We start from the raw sequence: 27,888 nt of genomic DNA, 5'->3' as shown, positions 1-27,888 counted from the left end.
TGGCTGGCACTTTGCAGACACTACTTAGTGAGTCTCAGGGTCTGAGAGTACAGTCACACATTGTTTAACTACAGGGATATGTTCTGAGAAATGCATCATTAGGTGATCTCATTGTTGTGCAAACATCATATAGTATACTCACACAAACCCAGATCATATGGCCTACTACACAATTTAGGCTGTACGGTGTAGTCTATTGCTTCTAGGATATAAATCCAGACAGCATGTAACTGTACTGAATATTGTGGGCAATTGTAACACAATGGGGAGTATTTGTATAACTCACATAGAAAAGATACAGTAAAAATATGATATAAAAGACAAAAAACGGTGCACCTATATAGGACTCTTACCATAAATGGAGCTTGCAGACTGGAAGCTGAGTTCAGCTGTTAAGACTGGGTTAGTTAGTGAGTGAGCAGTGAGTGGATGGGCAGGCCTGGGATATTACTGTATGCTACTATAGACTTTATCAACACTGTACACCCAGACTACACTAAATTTATTTAAAAAGTTTTTCTTTCTTCAATAATAAATTAATCTTGGCTTACAGTCCCTTTTTTACCTTATAAACTTAAAATTTTTTTGACTTTTTTGACTCTTTTGTAATAACACTTAGCTTAAAACACAAACACACTGGATAGCTGGACAAGAATATTTTCTTTCTTTATATACTTACTCTCTATATTTTTTTCTATTTTTAAAATTATTTTTTGCTTTTCAAACTGCTTTGTTAAAAATTAAGACATAATCACACACATTAGCCTAGGCCTAAACCGGGTCAGGATCATCAATATCACTGTCTCCCACCTCCACACTTTGTCGCATTAGAAGGTCTTCAAGGGCAATAACACACAGGGAGCTGTCATCTCCTGTAACAGTGCGTTCTTCTGAAATACCTCCTGAAGGACCTGCCTGACGCCATTTTATGATTAACTTTTTTGAAATAAGTAGAAGTATACTCTAAAATAATGGTGAAAAGTTTAGTATAGTAAATACATAAACCAGTAACATAGTCATTTATTATCAATATTAAGTATTATGTATTGTACACAATTTTATACTTTTACACGACTGGCAGCATCATTTTGTTTACACCAACATCACCACAAAAATGTAAATAATGCGTTGAGCTATGATGTTGCAACAGCTATGACATCATTAAGTGATAGAAATTCTTCAGCTCCATTATTATCTTATGAGACCACCGTTGTAAATGTGGTCCACTGTTGCCCAAAATGTCATGATGTGGTCCACTATATTGGGTCGAGGAAAACCTGTTAAGCAGAAATGGAGATGCCCTGGGTAGGAAAATTTGGTAGTGTTATGAAAAGCATATCTGAGGCATGTTCTGAACCATAAGTTTCAACAGTGAAACTACAATGGGATGTGTCATTCCATCTTCAGAAAATATCCCCATCTTGAATGATTCTGTAAGTTGAGACTCTGAGATTTCCTCTAGAGAGTAAAGGAATGGAATCAAAACGCCTTCTTAGCTAAAGCTAAAATACAAAGGTAGCAAAGTTTGAAATGAAGCCCCCGTCCCAATGTGGGACAGTGTTTCTCTTGGTGTGAGAAATTCACCTCACCAAATGTAGCCCATCAGATTCTACAGAGAGGTAGAAGCACTGGCCTTGCCATTCATATTTCCAGATACAGTGAAGGAAAGAAATGACCAAGAGAAATGGGCCCGTAAAAGTACAAGGTTAACCTGACAGTTAATTAGAGGTTTGAAGGAAGACAGACTGGCTGTTCTAGAAGGTGGTTTACTGGCTGATTTCAAGGACTCCTGCAAGTTGAGAATGATGAGATCTGTTCATTTTTCCTTCAGTGTAATGAATCATGCCTCCGATGACAATTTTGTGTGAGTCATGTTTTATCAGCTTCTTTCTGAATTATTGCTTATCACTCGGGAGCTCCCCAGTCATTTGAAGATTGTCAGAATGAAGTCAGATTTTAGCTGGGGAGGTAGAATATTCTGTTTTGGAGGACACATTTGGTTATACCTGACAAGCAGGGACAACCTGGCTCCAGGAATCTTCTTCCTACCGCATGCCAGAGGACACTGCACGGTCTTTCTGAGTGGGCCAACAGCCTGGCAGCTAGAAATGGGTACAAAGAGTGTTCCCTCTTCTGCTCCCTCAGCAAGACAGGATCTTGAGGAAGGCTTTCCGGAACTCGATATTGAAGGTGGTATAGATCACGGGGTTGAGGGCGCTATTCACGTAGCCCAGCCATGTCGTGGCACTGTAAAGCTCTGGGGACACGTGGCATGTCTGGCAGTGGGTATTGAGAACATGGGTCAAGAAGAAGGGCAGCCAGCAGACAATGAAGGCCCCTAAGTTGCCAAAGAAGAGAGAAACTAGGTAAGGGATTTGCTTACTCCTTTTGTTATAACATGAGAATGACTCACGGTTGTCTACTTTATGCCAGCCACTAAGCTGGAAGTTTTGCATACCCACTTACTTTTTTTTGTAACAACCCTAGGCCAGGTGTGGTGGCTCACGCTTGTAATCTCAGCACTTTGGGAGGCCGAGACGGGTGGATCACCTGAGGTCAGGAGTCCAAGGCCAGTCTGGGCAACACGGTGAAACCCCGTGTCTACTAAAAATACAAAAATTAGCCGGGCGTGGTGGTGCGTGCCTGTAATCCCAGCTACTCAGGAAGCTGAGGCAGGAGAATTGCTTGAGCCCGGGAGGCAGAGGTTGCGGTGAGCCAAGATTGTGCCATTGCACTCCGGCCTGGGTGACAGAGTAAGACTCCATCTCAAAAAAACAAAACAAAACAAAAAAAACCCAACCCTATGAAATAGGTGTGATTAGCCAAATTTTTTTAGGTGAGAAAACTGCATGCTAATGTCTTTCGTTCACTTTGGCCTTTGTTACTAAATCAGTTTTCTAGTTTGGTCTCTAGGTAGTTCTTTACTAATCTTTTCTTTTTCTTTTTCAATTCAATTCAGACGTTTATTTAATGCCTACCTATGCAAAACATGATCCCAGGCACTGATAGGTATGAAGACCTTAAAGATGCGACTGACATAGTTCCTGCTGTTGAGGAGATTACATCTAGGAGTTCTAGTAAACTCCCTGATACAGGAGAGAGTTGGGGTTTGTCAGTGACACTGAACAGGATGAGCTGCCTTCACTAACTCTATAGTGTACCTGTGATTTATTCATTTTTAATTTCTTTATTTAAATAAAGTTCAGGCTGGGCACAGTGGCTCACACCTGTAATCCCAGCACTTTGGGAGGCCAAGGTGGGTGAATCACCTGAGGTCAGGAGTTCAAGACCAGCCTGACCAACATGGTGAAACCCTGTCTTTACTAAAAATACAAAAATTAGCTGGGTGTGGTAGCGCATGCCTGTAATCCCAGCTACTTGGGAGGCTGAGGCAGGAGAATCGCTTGAACCCGGGAGGCAGAGGTTGTAGTGAGCCAAGATCGTGCCATTGCACTCCAGCCTGGGTGACAGAGTAAGACTCTGTCTCAAAATAAATAAATAAATAAATAAATAAATTTCATATTTTGTGATTATGAAAATTACCCCTGATTCTGGCGGGGTGTGGTGGCTCACGTCTATAATGCCAGTGCTTTGGGAGGCGGAGATGGGAGGATTGCTTGATGCCATGAGTTTGAGACCAGCCTGGGCAACGTAATGAGACCCTGTCACTACAAAAAAACAAATAAAAATTAAAAAATTAGCTGGTCATGGGGGCATATGCCTATAGTTCTAGCTACTTGGGAGGCTCGGGCAGGAGGATTGCTTGAGCCCAGGAGTTCAAGGCTGCAGTGAGCTATGACTGTGCCACTGCACTCCAGCCTAGGCAACAGAGTCAGACCATGTCTCAAAAAAACAAAAAACAAAAAATCTTGATTGTATGCATTATGGAAAGCTTGGTAAATACAGAGAAGTAGGAAAAAAGGAATAAGCACCCACCACTCAAAGACAATCACTTCTGATATCTTGGTGAATTTCTTTCCAGTCTTTTTTACTCTGTATTTAAAATAATCTAGTTTTTTTTTTTTTTTTTTTTTTTTTTTTTTTTTTTGAGACGGAGTCTTGCTCTGTCACCCAGGCTGGAGTGCAGTGGCACGATCTCGGCTCACTGCAAGCTCCGCCTCCCAGGTTCAGGCCATTCTCCTGCCTCAGCCTCCCGAGTAGCTGGGACTACAGGTGCCCACCACCACGCCCAGCTAATTTTTTGTATTTTTAGTACAGATGGGGTTTCACTGTGTTAGCCAGGATGGTCTCGATCTCCTGACCTCGTGATCCGCCTGCCTCGGCCTCCCAAAGTGCTGGAATTACAGGCGTGAGCCATCGTGCCCAGCCTATAGTAATTCAGATTTTATCATACCATATCACAATAGTGTTTTGCATTCTTATTTTTATCACTTAATACTTTTAAATAACTATTTATTAAATATCCAATATGTACCAGGCAGTTTTATTGAATCATTATCTTACTTATTGTTTGATTTATGTGTTATAGCTCCATATAATGGACAGCAAAATACAGCTCAGTTGAGTGGCTTGTTCAGCTTCATAAATTTCAGCCTAGGTCTTTTGAATTTCCACCAGAGTTAGTATTTATACACAAATACTTTTCAATTATATTGTGAACATTTGATAACTATTACTGTCATCGGATTTCTGATTTCTGTCAAATGTGGCTATCTTAGCATCTTCTACCAGCTCCACTTAACTTAACACAACCTAACCCAACCCAACCCAGCTCAAGCCAAACTTACCAAGCACAATGGCCACCATCTGGGTTGCCTTCTTCTCTCGAAGTGGCACTCCCCGAGGTTGCAGGGGGCCCAGCTTCAAAGATGTCGATAATCTGCCATTGCTGAGTTTTCGAACTTCTAAGCTGAGCTTGGGTGCTATGGTGGGACTCAGGGAATTCCGAGTCTTCTCCTCTCTTTTCAATTCTCCTCCTCTTTCTTGGAAGCCTGGTCCACCCAAGGCAGTGTCTTGGCAGATGCTGTAGTAACGCTTCAGCTCCAGATGTGCCCGGTCAGGAGAGAGGGTCTGCAGGTGTGACAAGAGGGAATCTTGACATTTCTGGGGGTATTGTTTATCTTCTGAATGTTCCTGAAAGGGCCAGAGAATTCAAAGAAGGAAGATGGCAACACAGTTGTGGGAAACCTACAAAGGGAACATCTGAGGGAGTGGTGGGACCATGAGAAGTTAAGAGAAATGAAATTTGCTTTAGACTTTTCAACTAAAAAGCACCCACCATATCATCAGAGTGAACAGGCAGCCTACAGAATGGGAGAAAAGTTTTGCAATCTATCCATCTGACAAAGGTCTAATATCCAGAATCTACAAGAAACTTAAACAAATTTACCAGAAAATAAACAACCCCATTAAAAAGTGGGCAAAGGATATGAATAGACACTTCTCAAAAGAAGACATTTATGCAGCCAACAAACATATGAAAAAAAGCTTGTCATCACTGGTCATTAGAGAAATGCAATCAAAACAACAATGAGATACCATCTCAGGCCAGTTAGAATGGCAATCATTAAAAAGTCTGGAAAACAACAGATGTTGGTGAGGATGAGGAGAACAGGCACGCTTTTACACTGTTGGTGGGAGTGTAAATTAGTTCAACCATTGTGGAAGACAGTGTGGTGATTCCTGACGGATCTAGAACCAGAAATACCATTTGACCCAGCAATCCCATTACTGGGTATATATCCAAAAGATTATAAATCATTCTACTGTAAAGACACATGCCCATGTATGTTTATTGCAGCAATATTTACAATAGCAAAGACTTGGAACCAACCGAAATGCCCATCAATGATAGACTGTATAAAGAAAATGTAGCACATATACACTATAGAATATTATGCAGCCATAAAAAAGAATGAGTTCATGTCCTTTGCAGGGACATGGATGAAGCTGGAAACCATCATCCTCAGCAAACTAACACAGGAAGAGAAAACCAAACACCACATGTTCTCACTCATAAGTAGGAGCTGAACGGTGAGAACACATGGACAAAGGGAGGGGAACATCACACACCAGGGCCTGTCAAGGGATAGGGGGCAAGGGGAGGAAGAGCATTAGGACAAATACCTAATCCATGCAGAGCTTAAAACCTAGATGATAGGTTGATAGATTCAGCAAACCACAATGGCACATGTATACCTGTGTAACAAACCTGCACGTTCAGCACACGTACCCCAGAACTTAAAGTAAAAAAAAAAAAAGCAGCACCCACCACATATAGAACATCTGATAATCACAACAACCCCTTGAGCAGGGTAGCATAGAATTGTAGTCTGGCCTTTTTGAGTTAGAATGACCTGGTGATACAGACAAACACATTAAGTGACACCACTATGACATAAGCCCCGAAATGTGGAGTGTGGGAAACTCCACAAGAAAAATGACTCAGTTTCTTCAACAAATAAATTTTAACAACAACAATGACAATACTTACCAGTTGCAAAATATGTGCCTTATTTGAACTTTGATTCAAACAAACCAACTGTAAAATAATTTACAAGACAATTGGGGAAATTTGAACATCAATTGGACATTTAATGATATTAGAAAACTATTATTAATTTTTTAGTGTGATGTGGTATTGTGGTTATGTGTCTTATAAAACAGTCTGTATTTTTTTTTTTTTTGAGACAGACTTTCGCTCTTGTTGCCCAGGCTGGAGTGCAGTGTTGTGATCTCGGTTCACTGCAACCTCTGCCTCCCAGGTTCAAGAGATTCTCCTGTCTCAGCCTCCCAAGTAGCTGGGATTACAGGCATGTGCCACCACGCCCGGCTAATTTTGTAGTTTTAGTAGAGATGGGTTTCTCCATGTTGGTCAGGCTGGTCGCAAACTCCTGACCTCATGTGATCGCCCGCCTTGGCCTCCCAAAGTGCTGGGATTACAGGCATGAGCCACCGTGCCCGGCCAACAGTCTGTATTCTTCAGAGGATCTCGCAGAAATATTTTGGGCTGAAATAATATGGTGTTTAGGATTTGCTTCATAGCAATCCAGTGGGGATGTGTGAACATAGGTGGGATTGTAGATGAAATAAGATTGACCACGAATTGATCACGAATGAGGCTGCCTGATGGCTACTGGGGGGTTGTTATATTTGTCTACTTTTTTATTTTTGAAAACTTCCATAATAGAAATTAAAAAAAAAAAAAAAGAAAACCCAGGATTTTCTTCTCAGCTTTCTTATTTAGTAGATGTATCTTTAGGCAAGTTAATTTAATATCTCTGAGCTTCATTTGTAAAACAGAAAAGAAATAGGGAAAAATGGGTTTGGGATGAGTAGCCTCTGAGAATGGAAAACTGAAAAGAAATAGGGAAAAATGAGTTTGGGATGAGTAGCCTCTGAGAATGGAAAACAGAAATATGTCAACTTTTCTGGTATGGTGGGGGAGATGTGTGTGTGCCCAACTTGAAATTCTTTTCATGTTTGAAGAATCAGACTATTGTGTCAGTCTTGAACAGGAGGCAGAACTCAACTCTTCAACTCCCATTACTGATGCCATAAAAGCCAGATAGTCACTTCATACCTCCACTCCCATGCAGCTAGAGCTCAGGCACATGCACCAAGCCAAGTCAATTGCAGATTCACACCTGAGACTTTGAACTGGAACTTGTGAAGCAGGAAGACTTCAGAACTCCTCTAGTAGTGGTGGCATTCAATGTCCGGTATCTTAGGTTTTCTAACCAGATTATTTCTTAGGCATGAATAGCATCTTTCTGAAGCTGTTCTTCAGCCTTTTCATTGGGCCTGTGAGCCACCTGACAGCTTTCCAGTAAATTTGTTTTCTACGTAAGTTAGTCAGTGTCAGCAACAAAAAACCCTCACTTTGGTTTCCTTAGTTCAAGGAAGCAGTCTTCTAGATACACAGAACTGGCACATTGTATATACTCAAAATGAATGAATGAATGGAAGGGGTTTTCAAGACGATTTAGTGTCATTTATTTATTTATTATTTTTAGTAGAAATGAGGTCTTGCTATGTTGGCCAGGCTGGTCTCGAATTCCTGGGCTCAAGTGGTCTCGAATTCCTGGGCTCAAGTGATCCTCCTGTCTTGGTCTCCAAAAGTGTTGGGATTACAAGTGTGAGCCAACATGCCCAGCCAATTTAAGTTTTTTAAATTTTTATTTATTTATTTATTCTTTAAGACAAAGTCTCACTCTGTCACCAGGCTGGAGTGAAGTGGCATGATCTTGGCTCATTGCAACCTCTGCGTCCCGGGTTCAAGCGATTTTCCTGCCTCAGCCTCCTAAGTGGCTAGGATTACAGGCGCCCACCACCACACCTGGCTAATTTTTGTATTTTTAGTAGTGATGGGGTTTCACTATTTTGGCCAGGCTTTTCTCGAACTCCTGACCCCAAGTGATCCACCCGCCTCAGCCTCCCAAAGTGCTGGGATTACAAGCATGAGCCACTGCACCTAGCCTAGAGTTTTTTTTTAAAATGGTGCTCCACAGAGTTATTCTTAGGGATTCTAGAATAATATACATTTTTTTCTTGAAGATTTTAAAAATTCATATATAATAATTTTACATATTTGTGGGGCAAATGCAATATTTTGATACATGCATACAATGTGTAATGATCAAATCAGGCTAGTCATCACTTCAAACAATTATCATTTCTTTGTGTTGGGAGCATTTCAAATCTTTTCTTTTAGGTATTCTGAAATATACAAAAACTGCTGTTAAGCGTAGTCACCCTACTGTGCTATTAGACACTAGAACTTGTTCCTTCTATTTAATTGTATATTTGTACCCATGAATCCACCTGTCTTCCTTGCCCCCTCCCCCATCTCCTTCCTAGCCTCTGGTAACCATGAATCTACTCTCTATTTTCATGATAATCGCTTTTTTAGCTTCCATATGTGATTGAGAACATGTGATATTTGTCTTTCTATGTCTGGCTTATTTCACTTAACATGACTTCAAGTTAAGAGAATACATATTTAACATCTTTTGGTTTTTATTTTGATGGCATTTTCTAATAATTAAAATAAGCATATTTCATTTTATCTGAATGCCTATTTACAACAGTGATTATAGTGTGTATTTTTGGTTTGTTTTTTTTGTTTGTTTGTTTTTGAGATGGAGGCTCCCCTCTGTCGCCCAGGCTGGAGTGTAGTGGTGCAATCTCGGCTCACTGCAACCTCTGCTTCCCGGGTTCGAGTGATTCTTGCGCCTCAGCCTCCTGAGTAGCTGGGATTATAGGTGCATGCCACCATGCCCGGCAAATTTTTGTATTTTTTTAAGTAGAGATGGGGTTTCACTATGTTGGTCAGGCTGGTCTCGAACTCCTGACCTCGTGATCCGCCCACCTTGGCCTCCCAAAGTGCTGGGATTACAGGCGTGAGCCACCACACGCGGCCCCAAGATTATGTTTACAATTAAACTGGCACCTACTGATCTTCTTAAAGTGACAATATTTGACTTCTAATGCATTATTTCTAAAACTAGGGGATGGGAAACAAATTCTTGGGATTGCCTAAGAAATCTCATATTTAGCTGGGTGTAGTGGATGAGTTGAGAGGATTACTTGAGCCCAAGAGTTCAAGGCTGCAGTGAGCTGTGATCACACCACTGCACTCCAGCCTGGGGAACAGAGTGAGACTCTGTCTCAAAAACAAAAACAAAAACAAAAACAAAAAAACCTCGTATTTGAAAACATTGATCTAGTACACCCTGTTTCCATGTTACAGATATGGAAATTCAGTCCTATAGTAGGAAAATGATTCTTCCAAGATTATATATTGGTGAGTGTATTTTTCAGCTCTGTCTGCAAAACCTGATCACTACTTCCATGACTGACAGGAGGAAACACTGGCTTGCTCTGGGTCTGGCTGGCAGAGCCCTCCACTCCCAGATGGCAGGACAGAACCTAATTCTCCACACTCTTGGAAATGCCAGTCTCTTGGCTGCCCGATCTCTCTTTTGTATTCAATATTTTTCCTCCTTTTGGCCTTGAAGCCTCCTTAGACCTTGGATCAGCCATAGGCAACTTTGAGCTGCATAGCTATTATCGTTTAAAGTGATTATCTCCAATTACCACACCAGGCCTGTGTAAAAAGTCATTAACTATATCGAGATTGAACAAAGCTCAGACCTTATTACAAATTTTTGAAGTTTTATTTCTAATGTGGAATTCAGAGAGGAATACTCTTCTCATATCTAACACCTCCAGACTCCATTCTGCACTCTGCTAGCTGGGCGAGGCAGGCCTGGCTTGAATTGGAAGAACAAGGCTAATGGTGACCACGAAGTTGTCTTGGTTTTTCCCACATTCAGTGGTAAATATGGCACTTGAAATTTTCCTTTCTCTGCCTGGTTTTTGCTCTGCCCATGTGTGTTCCCTTAACGTCTGTTTCCTCTAATGCAGGTGGCCTTGGATGGCATTGTCACACCGTGTGCAAGAGTCATTGGCTCCAGTCACTAAGGTCAAGCCCAATAGTCATATGCTTTCTCAATATCATCTGATGAATTCTATTCTGAAGCTTAAATTAGGAAGAATTTCAGATCTTGTCTTATAGATAAATGTGTGGGAATCAGGGCAAGGTTTCATTCTGGGGTGAGAGTAGAATCAAGATAAGCCAGTATTGTGGGAAAAGGTCTCTTATTCTTTCTCTTATTCTTTCTCTATGATCAAAGACATGGCCCACTTACCATTTTTCCTGTGGCATCTGATGGAAATAGGGCCCTTACTGAAAACTGCCAAATGGGGTGTGGCTGCAGACAAAAAGACTCGGTGGGGAGAGGGGGGTTGAAGGAGGAACAGTCAGTTGTGGGTCTAGCCATGTCATAGGTAGCCACGGGACAAAATAATATCTTGAATGCAATACTTTCATATCCTCAGCCTTCGGTCTTGATCTCCTCTTTCATGGGGATTAATAGTCTTGTTTCACTCAAGCCTTGGGACTTCAACTTAAGAGTCTGGCCTTCATTCATACTTTTGACATCATCAAAGACCTTAAGAGGTCATCAAAGATAATCTAGGTCATCAGGCCGGGCACTTATGCCTGTAATCCCAGCACTTGGGGAGGTTGAGGTAGGCAGATCATTTGAGGCCAGGCATTATAGACCAGCCTAGCCAACAAGGAAAAACCCTGTCTCTACTAAAAATACAAAAATTAGCCAGATGTGTTGGTGGGCACCTGTAATCCCAGCTCTTCAGGAGGCGGAGGCATGAGAATCACTCGAACCCAGGAGGTACAGGCTGCAGTGAGCTGAGATCATGTCACTGCACTCCAGTCTGGGTGACAGAGCGAGACCCTGTCTCAAAAAAAAAAAAAAAAAAAAAAAAAAGACTATCTCGGTCATCAAAGATTAATCTAGACACCCAAATTGGATCTGCCTTCAAGATCAAACTCAATTCTTACCCTGTCTATGGAGCCCTTTCCTGAGTGTATTAGTCTGTTTTCATGCTACTAATAAAGACATACCTGAGACTGGATAATTTATAAAGAAAAAGAAGTTTAATGGATTCACAGTTCCATGTGGCTGGGGAGGCCTCACAATCATGGTGGAAGGCGAAAGGCACGTCTTACATGGCCGCAGACAAGAGAAAATTTGTGCAGGGAAACTCCCCCTCATAAAACCATCAGATCTCGTGAGACTTATTCACTATCATGAGAACAGCAGGGGAAATACCCACCCCCATCATTCAATTACCTCCCACTGGGTCCCTCCCATGACACGTGGGAATTGTGGGAGCTACAATTCAAGATGAGATTTGGGTGGGGACACAGCCAAACCATATCACTGAGCATACTGGGTTTTCTCTTCTATAACCTCCAGAGCACTTCATAATTGAGTGCTTAATTGTCTTCATCTCACATTTGGCAAACATCCTATTCAGCTCTGGGCTCTTCATTAACGTTGAGTGGAGGGGTGCTTTGCTTGTCTAGATTCTAAGCTCCATGAAGGCAGATGCTGTTTAATGTCACCACTGTCCCTTCCCTAGTAGATTTCAAGTGATCGTTGTATATCCATTCATGCTTCAAGTACATCGTGGGAAAACTACTAAGTGACAGGCAATGGGGTAAGGAGAAATTAAAGCCCTAGCAATTAGAAGATCATTGCAGAGGCAATGACATTTCTTTTCAGAGCCTAAAAAGATCCAATAAAATGCTTTATCAGCACCCTATCCCACCAGCTTGTCAGTTCCTTGACACACGGACAGATCCAGTAAGGAAAAAAGGTTTTGATGGACCCCAGTGATTCTTGGGATGAGTGGTTTAGACAAAAAGTTCTGGGAACCCACCAGCAGTGCAAGGTACAGCTGCTGCACTTAAACTTCAAAACCTGTGGGACATCTGAGCTGTTGCCCATTTGAGGAAAATGAAAGACTTTGAAGGGAGCAGAACAAGCCCAGGAGCTATCCAATCACTTTGCCAGGTAAGGTAGGCTCTAGAGGCGACTATCAATGTTTTCTTGAGATTGGATTTCCTACCTTCAAAGCACAGCCAATATTAGCAGATTCCAAAGTGGGTGTCAGATTTGTGTCTCCAATGTAGCTAAATGGCAAAATCGTGCGCTGCTGGATACAGGCTGGGAAGTCAGGAGATTGGGTGTTGTCTTCCCTCTACCCCCTCCAGGGTACTTACTTGTTGGGGGAAGCCAGGCCTGACACTGTTGCACTGACTGTTCTGTCGAGTGAGGATCCTTTTCCTTCTCCTTTGTTTCAACACCACATAGATTCTGGCATAGACAAGGACGGTCACTCCAAAGGGCAGGTAGAAGGACACCACTGAAGAGTAGATGACAAAATCAGGGTTGGAGATGGAGCAGACAGTGGGGTCCCCTGTGGATAAGAAGGGGGAAGGTAAAGCAGTTAGCAAGTATCAGAACTCAGTAAGGAGCAAAAAACACGGCCCCATGTCACGCGTGGTGCCTGCACCTTCTGATACACAGGGGGTGGGGAAGATGCAGTCTCAGATACATATACTGTCAGGTCCTTGAGGGTAGAAGGTCTAATTCAGCTGTGAGTTTCACACAGCTTGCTTAAAATGAAAAGTTACCAACAATCATATGCCAGACATTGGGGCTACAAAGATGAATGAGACACCATGTCTTCTCTCAAGGGAGCAAACAGTCTAGATAGACAGATGATCCCTTTCATAGGATGTCATAAGTGTCACACAGAGACATGCAGCCTGGGAGGCTGGAGAGAGCATTACAGGGCAACAGGGCAGAGGCTCCCAGGAGGGATGCAGCCCCCAGAAAAGGGTCTGCTGGTGCGGAGGCATTGGAGAATTGTTGGAATGCAATGAAAGGAAGAAGCCTTATTTGCTGAGAATGCCAATTCTCCAATTTTGAATCTGGGATGGAGGGCAGATGGCGGCTGAATACAAGACAGAGATTTGATTTTTCAGGGAATCCCAGCACTTGTCAGAGGTGGGATGGGAAAAAGGCAGGTAATGATATTGTGACATGGGGAATGTGCATTTAGAAGGGTCCTTGTCCCTGCTTTATATCCTGAAACGTTCCTGCCATTTCTCCTTGGGAGGTCCCTCTAGCTTTGCCTTTTTCAAGCAAATGCTTGAAGAAGAATCTCAGCAGATGCTGAGATTCCTCCAAGGCCCAAGATGGTCCTGAAACGTGCCCCATCTTGAAAAAGAAAAGAAAAGCAAACTAATATCTGCCAGGCGATGAGCCAAGAGCTTTGTACCCCTTATCCTACCTAGTAATTATGGCAACATTATATGAGACAGGTGCCATTACTGTCTCTCTTTTCAGATGAGCAGATTAAAGCTCAGAGAGGTTCAGTAAGTAGCCCAAGGCTACACCTGAAAAATATGTTCTTGCAGCCAGTTTTATGCCCAAGCCAATGTTCTTTCTGTAATTTTAACTCCCCATCCCCCTTTACCATTGTGACATGGAACATCTGTGCTTTGTCCAGCACTGTGAGCAACTGTTGGTACACCCGGCCAGTCTTCATAAAGGGTTGGGGATTCTGCAACCTCAAAGTTGGTCTTGGAAGATGAAGCCTCAGGTGTGGGCTGGTGGGGAAAGGGCAGTGGCCATGTAGGCCCCTTATTCTGCTTCTTAGTCTTCTGAGGTAGGTGGAAGCCAGAGAGCCCTCAGTGTGAGATTCAGGTCTGCTATTTATTAATTGTGTGATCTTGGACATGTTTCTTTTATTTATTTATTTATTTATTTTTTGAGACGGAATTTTGCCCTTGTTGCCCAGGCTGGAATGCAATGGCTCGATCTCGGCTCACCGCAACCTCCACCTCTCGGGTTCAAGCGATTCTCCTGCCTCAGCCTCCCAAGTAGCTGGGATTACAGGCGTGGGGCACCATGCCCAGCTAATTTTTTTGTATTTTTAGTAGAGACGGGGTTTCTCCATGTTGGTCAGGCTGGTCTTGAACTCCCCACCTCAGGTGATCCACCCGCCTTGGCCTCCCAAAGTGCTGGGATTACAGGTGTGAGCCACCGCGCCCAGCTGACACATTTCTTAAATATGTAAAGCTTCAGTTTTATTACCTGTAAAAAAAAAAAAAAAGGCTAGAAATATTGTATAGTAGTTGTGAGAATTAATGAGAATAAATGGTAGCTATTATTAACATTTATTTATTTATTATTTCTCTCCCCTGAGCTTTTTGAACTGAAAGGGAAGTTATCATCTCGAATGGAAATTTGGAGACAGACTTATAGGGAACAATATTTGTGGGAGAAGGAAGGGAATAACAGCTAAGAACTAAAATGAAAAGGGTGTGCTCAGTGATCAGTGATGCATTTTACTGACATCTTTGCCACTAGAATCTTTACAAGCTACTCCTGAACTCTCTGGTTCTCTGAAGAGGAGGTAAAATTCAGGTAAATTTCATGTTGTTTCCCCAAAGCCCATGTCATCATCCTTTAGAAGATGGCTCATAGGGGCCGGGCGTGATGGCTCACGCCCGTAATCCCAGCGCTTTGAGAGGCCGAGGCAGGTGGATCACAAGGTCAGGAGTTCGAGACCAGCCTGACCAACATGGTGAAACCACGTCTCTACTAAAAATACAAAAGTTAGCCGGTGTGGTAGCACACACCTGTAATCCCAGCTACTCAGGAGGCTGAGGCAGGAGAATTGCTTGAACCCAGGAGGCGGAGGTTGCAGTGAGCTGAGATCGCGCCATTGCACTCCAGCCTGGGCGACAGAGCGAGTCTCTGTCTCAAAAAAAAAAAAAAGAAAAGAAAATGGCTCATAGGCTCTGCGTAGTTCACCAAATTGGCATCTCGTGGTATTCGGGGGTGATGGAGTTGGGGAGAGGGATGGGGTGGCAGCACGTGGTCTTTCAGAATCTCTAGGGAACCATGTTGGTGTTGATCTGCTCCTTCTCTGAAGTCAGCTTTTCTGTTGTCGGCATCTGACTACGGTTTTAAATCCTGCCTGTGATGAGGAGGCGTTTCACACGTCTCACGTGTGAGAAGAGGCCAGTGGGGTGGCACTGCCCATCTTGTTGCCATCCTTGGTGTCCCGGATATTCCCTGTTGGTCCCTCCACCTAACTTTCTACCTTTTCCTACCCACTCTGGGTTCTGGGAGGCTGACCTCTAAATTTTATATATGAGCTACTTCTTTTAAAAAGTCAGGGTCAGATGGGGGTATGATATGCTTCTATTTGTGTAACAGTGAATACACATACACGTACATAAACATATGTGTATGCATATGCACACTGTTGCAAGCATTATCTTGCAAGAATATTAATATTTGTTTCTAGGGAGGGAGATGGGAGAATGTAGCAATCTGGGGTAGAAGGGAGACCTACATATAACTATGTATGTATCTCATGACACCTTATGAATGTTTTACGTGCAAGCATTTATTTCTCCATTAAAAATATTTAAAGAGAGAGTTGAGAGGGCATGTAGCTATTTCAGGGTCCCTAGTCAATGAAGGCTGTCACATATAATCACAGAACCTGCATTGCCATCCCTTCCTTCCTCCCCTATCTAAGCAAACTGCTTCCCTTCCTTAGACCAAGCATTGCAGCCTCTTCAAGAATGTCCCCATTGCAGGCAGAGTGACACTGGAAGTGGGTGGCCAATGAGTAGGGCCTGCCCCAGCCCCCAGCAGGCCTGGCCCTGGGTGTGTGTCCTGTTGGCAGGGCAGAGTGATGCGCCACACAGCAGCAGTTCTGAAACCTTCTCTGCTGTGTACCAAAGAGGTGAGGAAGGCAGTAAGGCCCCCCAGAAGCTGACACTTCCCCAGGAGATGAGGTGCCTTGTTTTGATGATTTAACTGCAAGAGTGTTGTTTTGTTAGCACAATAGTTATTCAGCAAATGCATAAATAATAAATAAATGAGCAAAATGTACACATGAGCATTTTATATAAACACATGAGCACTCACTGACCAGAGGATAATGGAGAAGGCCTGTCCTTGGGGAGGGGAGGTTACTCCTCGTCTGAGATTAGAGATGCTTATCCCAACTAATTTCAACATTTCAGGAAGTAAGGATGATGATGAAGAGTCATCTATTTACTCATTCAACAAATTTTGTGGAGTACGTACTATGTTTAAAGCATTGTGCTGGGTGAAAAAGACAAAGGCATCTATTTGCAGGCTGTCTTGGGAAACTGAGCCCCACCATGATGTGAACAGCTTGTCTCAGAGCAGGTTTACTTGAAAGATTCATGAACTTCAAATTCATTGATGGATTTGACCCCAACTTGATTCCAAAGACATGCGGTGCCAATGAATCTGATTTTAGGATGAGCCTATTATTCTTTTAATTTTGTGCTTCTACTATTCTCTCAACTTTTTGTGCAACTAAGCTCCCCCTCCCCCAACCCCGCTCCAGTGCTCTGAAAACTAGGTGAGATGTTCTATTGATGAAATCAAATAAATAGCACTCCTCCATTTCCTTCTTTCAAAGGAAAATCAAGCCAGCTGATAGAGTTTTCTTAACTTTAAGTTTCTCCTCCCTTAAAGATTTCTTAAACCCTTATCATCAGCTTATTCAGTCTTTGCTTATTCATTCTAGATTTTTAAAAATAACACAATAGCTTTCTGATTTAGCAGGAATTTAAATACTAGTTATTTTTCTTATCTATGCAATGAAAGGGTTGGGCTGCTCATTCAGGGATCTTCAGAGTTTCCTTTAGCACCAGCACACCACGCTCTGCTGTATCAGGGTCTGTTGATGATGTGATATTCGCCTAGACTGCTGGGCCTCTGCTGGGAGTTAAGGCAACCCTGGCCAGCCAGGCCCCCGCCTCGGAACTCTCTCACCCAAAACCGTGCCTCATATTGACCTTTTATCTGAGAACAGGAGCAACTCCAAGTTGGAAGAGACTGAAGTTCAACTTTTCTGTATCTTATGTTCTCTAATAATTCACAATTGCACGTGGCAGCCCATGGCATTACAAGAAGAGCTCTGCCAGAAGGTTCTTTTTCTGTGTTGCGCTTATTAGTGAAAGTCCAGCTGCTTCCAATATCAGGTGTTATTGGCAGGATCCTGCCCTCTCCCCCTTGATTTTCCACGAAGGAGTAGAAAAAATGACTGAGAAGAGTCCTTTATATTGGGCTTTCAAATGAACTTGGGAACTTCCTTATAGATGAGAGAATTGCTGCAGGAACCCACATCTATCAAGATAATGAAGCTGTACAGTGAAGGTCAGCATGAGGCAGAGGAGGACAGCTGGGCCTGAGCTTCGCTTACTAAGTCTCCTAACTGTGTTCTAGGAAGGGGCGACTGATCTCTAAAACCATCAGCAGAACTCTTACAGCTGCAGATGTATAGTTACATTTTGATGTATAAACTTTTCCAATAAATAATAACAACCATAACACCAGCTAATAACTACTGAGCTCTTACAATGGAACCTGACACTTTGACACAATATATGAATAATTGGAAGGCTTGCTAGAATGCTATTAATAAACTTAAATGTAAAAGAGTGATTGTGAGAGACGAGAGAGAAGTAAGAGCGCACATACTAAGTCACAGGCGTTTTCTGCCTTCTCAATTCTATAGTTGAAAATCCTTTTGGAAAAAAATTTCCTGTATTTTGTTTCTGGAACAATAATGATCTCACTGGGGGCAACAACATTGCAATTCATCATTCTTCTTCACTCTGGATGTCGATATTAACCGAGAACTCAGTCTAATGTTAGATTTTGAGACTGTTTCAACTGTTTCCAGTGTGGTGTGTCTGTGAGAATGAATAAGCCCGCCTCCACCAAGAATGAGTCAGGGGAACCACAGTCAGCCCAGCAGATGTTGGCAGGGATTTGCTGTTGGCTAGCGGGTAAGCAGTGCCTTGGTCTAGCAGTGGTGAGTTTCCCACACTAGGAATTCCAACTAAGAATGCATTTTCGTATAGAAACAAGGTTACAGAAGGTGACTTAGTTATCAGACTAACTCATAAAGCACATTTAGCATTCACCAAAAATGATATTTTAGTGCCACAGAGTCAGCCTCTATAGCTGTGTTAAGGGATGTTGCTTTGTACTGGGCAATGTGCATGTTTGTGTGTATAAAATGTCATTCAGTTAAAATAACAAAGTAATGAATGGTAAACAGTAACGCAAAGATAACAACACCATATTTTGAGAATAGCCTGGGTTGAACAGGCAAATATTTGTTGATAAGTTGGCTAGTTACCCTTTACTGTGGCAGAGAAACAAGCCAGCCTTGAGTAGGCCGTACATGCTTGGCATATTTACATATGTTATCCCAATTTAATCCTCATTTAATGGCAAAAATCTCTATGAAGAAGGTAGAGTGGAGTTATATGTAGGCTTAGATTCTAAAGTCAATAAATAAAGTGAAAATTATATAGACTCCAAATTTGCCTTGAAAATCTGAATCACATATAAAGATATACATGGTTTTATTATAACCCTGCAGAGTAATAAGTTGTATGATACAAATAGTAATATATCATATACTGTAGAGTTCCTATGGAACATATAATTTTAGAGATAAAATTGCTGGGCTCATTTGTAGGGAGTCATATATAAAAATAAATATTAAAAATGTCTTAACTAAATATGTAGATCAAGTTTACATATTTTAATTCACTCAAGTGTATGCTCCACTGTAATTTTATCCCACATTTACCAATGAAGAACTCAGAGAAGTTAAGTAACTTGTTTAAGGAGAGACAGCTAGTAAGTCTGGAGTTTGATTTGGAGTTTGGACTTAGATTTTACTTACTCCAGAGCCTATACCTATCTTCCAAAATATATTTTGACTTCTAAATCATTGTCCAGCAAATGACACTTGAAAGATTACTTACAGTTAGAATTTGCCTGTATTTATATGTAATTCGTTTCATATAATATCTGCATACACACAAGCACATGGCTATGTGACTAGTACGTATGTACTAGAAATTTATAAACCTGGAATATAGGCATTGAATGAATCAATTCAAATGGACAAAATAAGAAATCCAGATGACCACTGGAACACTAATCAAGCAGTTTTTCCTTAGCACTCAGTGTATATTGTCAATACCCATCATGTTACTATGTGGGTTAATACCTTTCATTCGACACATTACTTTACTGAGGCTGGCCAATCATGGTGGCTCACGCTTGTAATCCCAGCATTTTGGGAGGCCGAGGCGGGCTGATCACTTGAGGTCAGGAGTTTGAGACCAGCCTGGCCAACAGGGTAAAATACAAAATTAGTGGGGTGTGGTGGTGGATGCCTGTAATCCCAGCTACTTGGCAGGCTGAGGCAGGAGAATTGCTTGAACCCAGGAGGCGGAAGTTGCAGTGAGCCGAGATCATGCCATTGCACTCCAGCCTGGGCGACAGAACGAGACTTGGTCTCAAAAAAAAAAAAAAAAAGAAAAGAAAAAGAAAAAGAAAAAAAATTAGTGAGGCTAAAAGATGGACATGGTACAAACACAGAAGGCATTGATTCATCTGAGGTGTTGGTGTTATGCTTAAAATCCCGAGCATTTCAGATATAAACATTGTCCATCCATCCATCCACCCAGTAGATGTACCATGTGCCAACCATCATACCCAGAATTTTTATATTAAAAATAGAAAATATACTCTCCAGCAATTTGGGAATCTATACTGGTTAGTTCTGAAGAATTGGAAATTATTCTTATTGAGTAAAAGTTAGAAGTATATACCTTATTATAAGACTTTTGTAATGTGTTATTTTGCATTGTAGGTCTGTTACGAATTGTTATCTTTTTATTAGCAAACCTTGCCTGAATTATTAATATATATCTTGGTTTTTTTAACTGGTACATTTCTGCAAATGAATACAATGACATTTCTTTCAAAATAAAGATGAGCCAGACTTTTCATTAATTGGGGCAGAACTTTACCCCCGTGCCAATAATTGATGAGGTTTTGCTTTATATTTTATTTATAACCCACAAAGGCCAAAGCTTTACATTCTGTGGCATTCTCATTTAATTGCAAAGTACACTGACCGGGGGTCAGAAATTTCAGGGCTGAGCACAACTCACAGCCAGTCATTCAGCTGTGCTGTGAATCACATGGATGCTAGAAGTGAAGCCATCACCGTTACCTGTGGTATTAAAGCCAAACAGAAGAGGGCAGGACACGGCAAAGGCCAGTACCCAGACGGCCGTGATCATGAGGGCCACGCGCCGACAGGAGCTCTGTCCCGTGCCATGCTGGTAGTGAACGGGCATGACCACTGCGGTGTACCTGAAAAAGCAAGGGGAGAAGGGATAGGCATGGTGAGATGGAATGGAGTACTTTTCTTTCTTTGTTGTTGTTGTTGTTGTTTTTGGAGACAGGGTCTCACTCTGTCACCCAGGCTGAAGTGCAGTGGCATGATTACTGTTCACTGCAGTTCGACTCCTGGGATCAGATCCTCCTACCTCAGCTTCCCGAGTATCTAGGATTATACGCCTGTGCCGCCACCATGCCTGCCTAATTATTTTATTTTTTTGTAGAGATGGGGTCTTACTTCGTTGCCCAGGCTAGTCTCAAACTCTTGGGCTCAAGCAACTCTCTGGCTTCAAGCAACTCTCTGGCCTCAGCCTCCCGAAGTGTTGGGATTACAGGTGTCAGCCACCAAGTCCAGTGAGGGGAACTTTTCAAAAGACAGGATGAAAGAAGTTAGTAGAGAAATAATCAGGTTGATACATATGGCATGATAAATATAATTTAATGAGAGGAAGAGAGAAAAGCAGAAAGGTCGAAAACAGCAGAAAGGTTGTGATAAGATAAATGAAGAACTTACTGAGGGAGATGAACACAGAAAGGGAAGAATAAAAAAGTTAATACAGGATCACTGGATTGCTGGAGAGCTTCTTTATCGGTTCTACCTGATTGCCCAGCATAACCGGCCTTACTGTCACACACCCTTCACTCTGAACACTCTGGGTGCTGGTCTGTGTGCCTTTACTGTCTCCTGCAGGTTTTCAGACAATGATAGAACGTACCTAGAGAGGATGTTTACCTCCTGCTTGTATCCTAATATAAATTATAACCTTCATTGTGACAGCTCCTCTAAGTAGTAGATGTTTTAAAAATAGAAATGAGGAATGTCCAATGAAGGCTTATTTTAAAATCCAGTTTTCATTCTTTTACATAACCAAAGCCCAGTTCCTTACTATTATTGGACATCGTTGTTTTTTTTGTGACAATTCTTCACCAGCATTTCCAGCTGCCCGTAGGACTTAGCTGGATAACTGTTCCACAGTCATCTCAAACTCAAGATGTCTAAAACAGATCTCCCCAACTCCCCAAACCTCTTAATCTGGTTTCACTTTCTGCCTTTCTTCAAGACATCCAGACCCAATACTCATACCTTTTGACTGTCCCTGGACCCTTTCATATAATTTGCTTGCTTGCTTGCTTATTTATTTATTTATTTTGAGATGGAATCTCATTCTGTCGCCCAGGCTGGAGTGCAGTGGCACGATCTCAACTCACTGCAACCTCTGTCTCCCGGGTTCAAGCAATTCTCCTGCTTCAGCCTCCCGAGTAGCTGGGACTACAGGTGCCTGCCAACATGCCTGGCTAATTTTTTGTATTTTAGCAGAGATGGGGTTTCACCGTGTTACCCAGGCTGGTCTCGAACTCCTGAACTCAGGCAGTCCACCTGCCTCGGCCTCCCAAAGTGCTAGGATTATAGGCATGAGGCACCATGCTCAGCCTTGGTCATCTATTTGTTTAATCTTTATTCAATATTTATTGAGTCCCAACTGTATGCCAGGCCTCATTCCAGGTATTCAGAGGTATGCAAAAGGCTCATTGTCCCTGTTCTCTTTGAGCTTAGAGTTAAGTGGAGTGAATGAACAATGAAAAAGGAAACAAATAGGTTAATATAAAATGAAGAGTACCATGAAAGAAATACGCTGGGTGATGTGTTAGAGAACCAGGGAGGAGGTAAAACTAACACAGAGTGAGCAGGGAAGTGAGTGGTACGAGAGGGAGCCAGCCATGAGGTCAGATGGGGGGAGGATCATTCCAGGTCCTGTAAATTTATCCATTGCGATGTCTTCCCCATTTATTTATCCACCTATCCCTTTCCTGCTACCTGATTTCTATGATGGCTACAGCCTCCTCATTGGTCTCCTGCTGCCAGGTTCCAAAAATAAATTTCATCATGTCTCCCCATCTCACCAGCTGAAAATTATCTGAGATAGGCAGGACTCTAGGATGGCCCCAAGATTTCTGCCGTGTATAATCTCCTCCGTTGAGTGTAAGCTGAACCTGTGACTATAATGTAATATCACTCCTGTGATTAGATTACTGATCAGTTGAGGTTGAGTTAATCAAAAGGGAGATTATCTTGAGTGGGCCTGACCTAATTAGGTGAGCCCTTAAAGGGGACTGAGAAATTATCCTCTTGGCCTTGAAGGAGCAAACTGCTATGTTTTGGAGAGGGTCATTTTTTAGGAGATGGCAAAAGGCTTACAGGAGCTGAGAACAGCACTGGTTGACAGTCAGCTAGAAAGTAGGGACCTCAGTCCTGCAACTGCAAGGAACTGAATACTCCTAACAACCTGAATGAGTGTGGATGAGGACCTCAGGCTCCAGATGAGAACACAACCCAGTCTACACCTTGATTTCAGCCCTGCGAGATCCTGAGAAGAGAACCTACCTGCACTGTGTACAGGATTCTGACTTACAGACTCTGCAAGATAAAAATGGGTACAGTTCAAGCCTCTAAATATGTGATAATTTGTTCCACAGCAATAGAAAATGAATACACTGTTGATGGCTCCTCTTTCACCCATAAACCAAGCTCATCAGCCTTTTCCAACATGACCTCAACTTACGTTGCCTATCTGACCTCCCACTGATCCTGACACTCACTCAGAGCTCCAGCCAAACTGGTCTGGTGATGAGTACTCTTCAATAGTCAGAGACTGTTGTCTTTGTTCAATTAATCATTCCTTCTCCCTCCCTGGGCAACTCAGTCTTGCCCTCCATTAATCTCAGATGAACTTTCCAGCAACCTTCCCAGTTCTTTCCATCATGTACAGAAACTTCTAACTATGAACTCTTGGCACTTCTATGCAAATCAATTACAATGCCCTCCTGCATGCAGCTCTCTTGCCTCATGACTGAATTTGCCTCGTGGCTGGAGAGAGAGAGCCCCATATAATTTTAGTTACTTCAGGATCAAATCTTCTTACAACCTTGATATTCTCCATAGGTCCTTGTACAAAGAAAGTAATAAGAAACTGTTAACTGTCTGCCTCATGGGTCACGAAGTCCTCCTTTCTTGTGAGAGGGGAAGGGTTCCTTCCCTTCTAATCCTGGCCAGGCTCAGAGATCTAAGGTATAAGCTGGATCTACCTATGGCTCAACATTTTTTGTCTTGTCAGTTTCCAAGGAAACTGGAGCCTCCTTAACCCTTGTTGTGCACCTCAAGGCCTGGGATTAAGGAAACGAAGGACAGATGCTGGGCTCGAAGGGATTGGGCAAGGCTTCCTGAGGCTCCTCCTGTGTGTTTCCCCTGCTCCCATGCGCCAGCACTGCCCGAATCTTGCCTCTTGTGCATCTTGTTGTAGAGTGGTAACATTTGCATTCCCAAAAGGGCAGATTACAGTTAGCTGTGAGTTCTGAGATGAAGGTAAACTGTGCAGGACTTGGCCTTGACACCATGCTGTATGACAAAGGTGGCTTCTTTCTCAAAAGGGAAAAATTTGATAAGCTCAAATTAAGATCCTGCTACCCACTTCTTGGGAGGCTACAACAATCTAGTTCCCTTCATCTGATGCAAGTCCTCTCTTAAATCCCCTCCTTGGTTTATACAAGAGCAGGTCAAGTAGCAGCTGGTGCTTCTCTAGGCCTCTGACTCTCCTCAGGGCTTTAGACTCTGCTGGGGGCTTCCAGTCCAGTATGTCTACAAGGGCCTCGCTGTTAGTGGTAACTATGAGGCACCTTGGAGGAGGGGCTGAGCCTTGAGTCCTGCTGCTGCCATGACCGAACAGTGAGGGGAAGGAAAGCTGTAACTCGCTTTCTCCAGGCATAACGTCCTTTGATGTAAAAGAGCCTGACCCTTCTGTGTATTCAGTGGTGTTCTGGTAAATGGCTAACGATAGGCTCTGTAGTTTACAAAAAGCCCTAATTTGTAATATTTGCCAATTTCTGTGACGTCAATACTCCCACAGTGGCCAATTTTAAGCTACCTCCAAAGCTTTAATAACTGACTCAAAAAGTTTCTAAAATTTTGCCAGTCAGCTCTCGCTAGCCATTATAAGCTGGCTTCAGCAGACCACTGAGAGTCATATACTTTCCTAAATATGCTATAATGTTCAGCAGCTCCCTGGAGGCTCCATTAATGAAGTGAGCCAGCAAGTGTAGGGAACCCTGGCTCTATCCCATAAAGGAGGAAGCAGAGACGCAAGGATGTCAGTTACGAACCCAAGATTCTGCAGCAAATTGTGGCAGAGCCAGGTCTTCCACCTCTGAGGTGTGTTTCTCCTGAGTGCCCTCCTCCCTCTCGAGGGCATCGACAGCTCTCTGAGTTCTTGTGGGGGACAAGGGCTTCCTCAGTGAAGTCAGCATGGCAAGGGTGGTTAGTGCTTGCAGAGCACTGCGTTTGCCCACCCACAACTGAGTTTCCTCAATTAGCTCGATTCTGTTAATTGTCTGGGGGTCCTGTTAAAATGCAGAATATCAGGCTTAGTTTCTGGAGATTTTGATTTAGTACTTCTGAAGTGGAACCCAGAAATGTGCATTTTTGTTTCTTCTTTTTTGAAATTATTTTATTTTATTTTTCGATAAGTTATTGGGGTACAGGTAGTATTTGGTTACATAAGTTCTTTATGGTGATTCGTGAGATCCTGGTGCACCCATCACCCAAGCAGTATACACTGTACCATATTTGTAGTCTTTTATCCCTCACCCAGCTCCCCTTCATCTGATGCAAGTCCTCTGGGGATTCTTCCCCCAAGTCCCAAAAGTCCATTGTATCATTCTTATGCCTTTGCATCCTCATAGCTTAGCTCCCACATACTGCTGAGAACAGAAATGTGTATTTTTAACAAGCAAGTGCATCTTATGATTAGACAGATTTTGAGAAAGTCTGCATTACGGAAAACTTCTGTGACAAAGATTTTTGTTCACTTGGATAAGAAGTAAGAGACAAGACTACAATTTAACACTGTTACATTAATTTTTTTTTGCTCTTTTTTAAACATGATTAAACTGTTAGAATAAATGAGGCCCCCGCTTGTCATAAGCCGACTGCGACAACGAGGCTGTACTGGAATTGGCCATCGGAGGGCACTATAATGCAGCAAGAACTCTGCCAGCACGGCTGGGGTGAGAAGTTCACTGCTCACCTGGGGACCAGGCTCTGCGGGGAGGCAGAGAGGGAAAGCCCGGCGCCCTGCTTCCTGGAGCCCTGCAGGGACCCTGCATTCCCACCCAGGCCGACCGCTTAGCCTCTGACTTCCTCTCGGAGCGATTGCACGTGACCGACTGCGGGCGAGGGCAGCGCCAAAGCACCCGGAGGGCTGGGCTGGGCTTGGCCGGGAGAGAGAGGCTTGGCCCAGGGCCACCTCTGAACATCTGGCCGCTGCGCTCGCGGCGGTATTCCCGGGCCCGGACCTGCCAGCTTCGCACTGTGCGCGCCTCCTCTGCAGACCCTGAGCCAGGGACCCTCCCCTTGTGTCTGAGCTCTTAGCTCCCTGGGCCGTTTCTGGTGTGGATGACTCCGCTGACCCCAACAGTGGCAGTGTGCTTGGTGATTAAGTCCGCGGGCATGAGAAACGGACTGATCAACTCTGAATCCCGGCTCTACCACTGAACTGTGTGGCTATGGGCCAGTGGTTTGTTTTTTCTAAGACTCAGTTTTCTCATCTGTACAATGGGGATAATAATTTCTGCCCGAAAAGGCTGTAATGAATATTGAATGATATTTTCTCTGTAAACCTTTTTTTTTTAAGTCACAGTGCCTAATGATTAATACTAAACATTCAAAAGACGGTATTATTATTGTTATTGTTGTCACTATTATCGTGCTAGCTCAAGGGATCAGTGATTTTTCATATCAGTGAGTTTATGGTTGTCTTCCCCTTCCTCCTGATATCAGGGAATATTAAATTTGTTTATTTATCCACCAAAAAAGTACGTGACACTTTCTATGTGACAGGCACTATTTGAAGTGCTTTACAAATATTAATTCATTTAATCCTCCTAACAACCCTTTGAGGTAGTTGTTATTATCTCCACTAAACAGATAAGAGAACTGAGGCTCTGACAGGTTAATTGACTTGCTCAAGGTCACATTGCTATTAAACTGTAGAGCCTGGATTTTTAGCCAGGCAGTGTGACTCTATGGCTAGGGAGCCCAGAGCCAGACTCACAGCTCAGCATCTCTGACTAAGGGAGTGTGCTGTAATAGACAGAGGCTGCCTGAATCCTTACTCTTGCACCACCCAGTTGTGTGATCTTGGCAAGCTCACCTACCCATTCTAGTCTCAGCACCTTTATTTATATAGTGAGGGTAATACATCTCTCTCTCTGGGTTGTCATGAAGGTTAGGAATCATGAGAAGAGCTCTTAGTGTCTGGCGCGTAGTACATGCTAAATAAATGTTAACTATTTTTATTGTTGTTGCTTCCAGACTTATGTAACTTAGCATTAGCACAGAGGTAGCCAGGGCATTGAAGACATAGGAAATGCGCCTCATTTAGTCCAAGAAAATTGCACCTATGGAGGTGAGCTGCCAGCGTCGCCAGAGGCCCTTGCCTTGGTGCCCCATCCTCACCTTCACCAATGAAGGTGTCACTTGTTGTAATAGAGTGCTGGTGGAAAGGCAGGAGATTCCATTTCTAGTCCCACACCTGTGCTAAGAGGCTGCAGCACTTCATGCAAGCATTTAGAATTTCCGCTCAAATGAGATAACTGTGATGCCCCTTCTGACTTCCGGTTCTATGAGCAGGATGTTGCCCCTTCTGACTTCCGGTTCTATGAGCAGGATCTATATGGTTGGTCACTTACTGAAGGTCTCAGTACCTTGCAGAATTTGATTTCTATCTCAGAGCCCTGTCCCAGGGTGGGAGATGTGTGTGTGTGTGTGTGTGTGTGTGTGTGTGTGTGTGTACCGACAAGGGTTGCTCTTTAGGAAGCTAGCAGTCCAGGAGGAAAGAGGCCAGCCTGGGTGGGAAGGCCTGACTCTAACTCCCCGCCTGGGTTTAATGAGCCCCAGAGTTCTGTGAGGGCTGCTTTTCACCACCTTTTATTTGGTCAGACAGGGGTCTCAATAAATCTTTAGTTCTGTGGACTCCCCTCCTGGAGTTGTTGAAGGAGAAAGCTTTTTGCAAATGACTGGAAAGCCTTTTGCAAATATAAAGTGCTTATTTAGATGCAAACTAAAAATCCAAGGTGCCTGTGACTCATCTGGTACCTATTGTGCTCGTTGCAAAGACGCGGAGGCTTGCCTGTGTGATGGGTGCCATTTGAGAGCCACTTA

At 43.0% G+C, this 27,888-nt stretch overlaps 1 protein-coding gene across 3 annotated transcripts in view; it reads right to left on the bottom strand.

The window, feature by feature from the left end:
• Positions 1 to 996: 996 nt before the first annotated feature.
• DRD3 (dopamine receptor D3) overlaps positions 997 to 27,888 on the bottom strand; it is a 50,952-nt gene continuing 24,060 nt past the window's right edge. The window contains exons 4-8 of one of the 3 annotated variants that reach the window (XM_009238514.3): positions 20,506 to 20,648; positions 12,614 to 12,810; positions 4,896 to 5,031; positions 4,749 to 4,796; positions 997 to 2,338 (exon numbers count right to left, since the gene is read on the bottom strand). In XM_009238514.3, the coding sequence (XP_009236789.1) occupies positions 2,142 to 2,338; positions 4,749 to 4,796; positions 4,896 to 5,031; positions 12,614 to 12,810; positions 20,506 to 20,648 (721 nt within the window). In that variant the 3' untranslated portion in view covers positions 997 to 2,141. Of the gene's footprint in view, positions 2,339 to 4,748; positions 5,032 to 12,613; positions 12,811 to 20,505; positions 20,649 to 27,888 lie in introns of all 3 variants that reach the window. The other 2 variants (XM_054551124.2, XM_063722643.1) reach the window with 2 other exon arrangements.

This window comes from Pongo abelii, chromosome 2 (assembly GCF_028885655.2).
Source record: "Pongo abelii isolate AG06213 chromosome 2, NHGRI_mPonAbe1-v2.0_pri, whole genome shotgun sequence".
Lineage (NCBI taxonomy): Eukaryota > Metazoa > Chordata > Mammalia > Primates > Hominidae > Pongo > Pongo abelii.
Note: the sequence above shows the minus strand (reverse complement) of the source record. Positions and strands in the feature narration are given on the sequence as shown.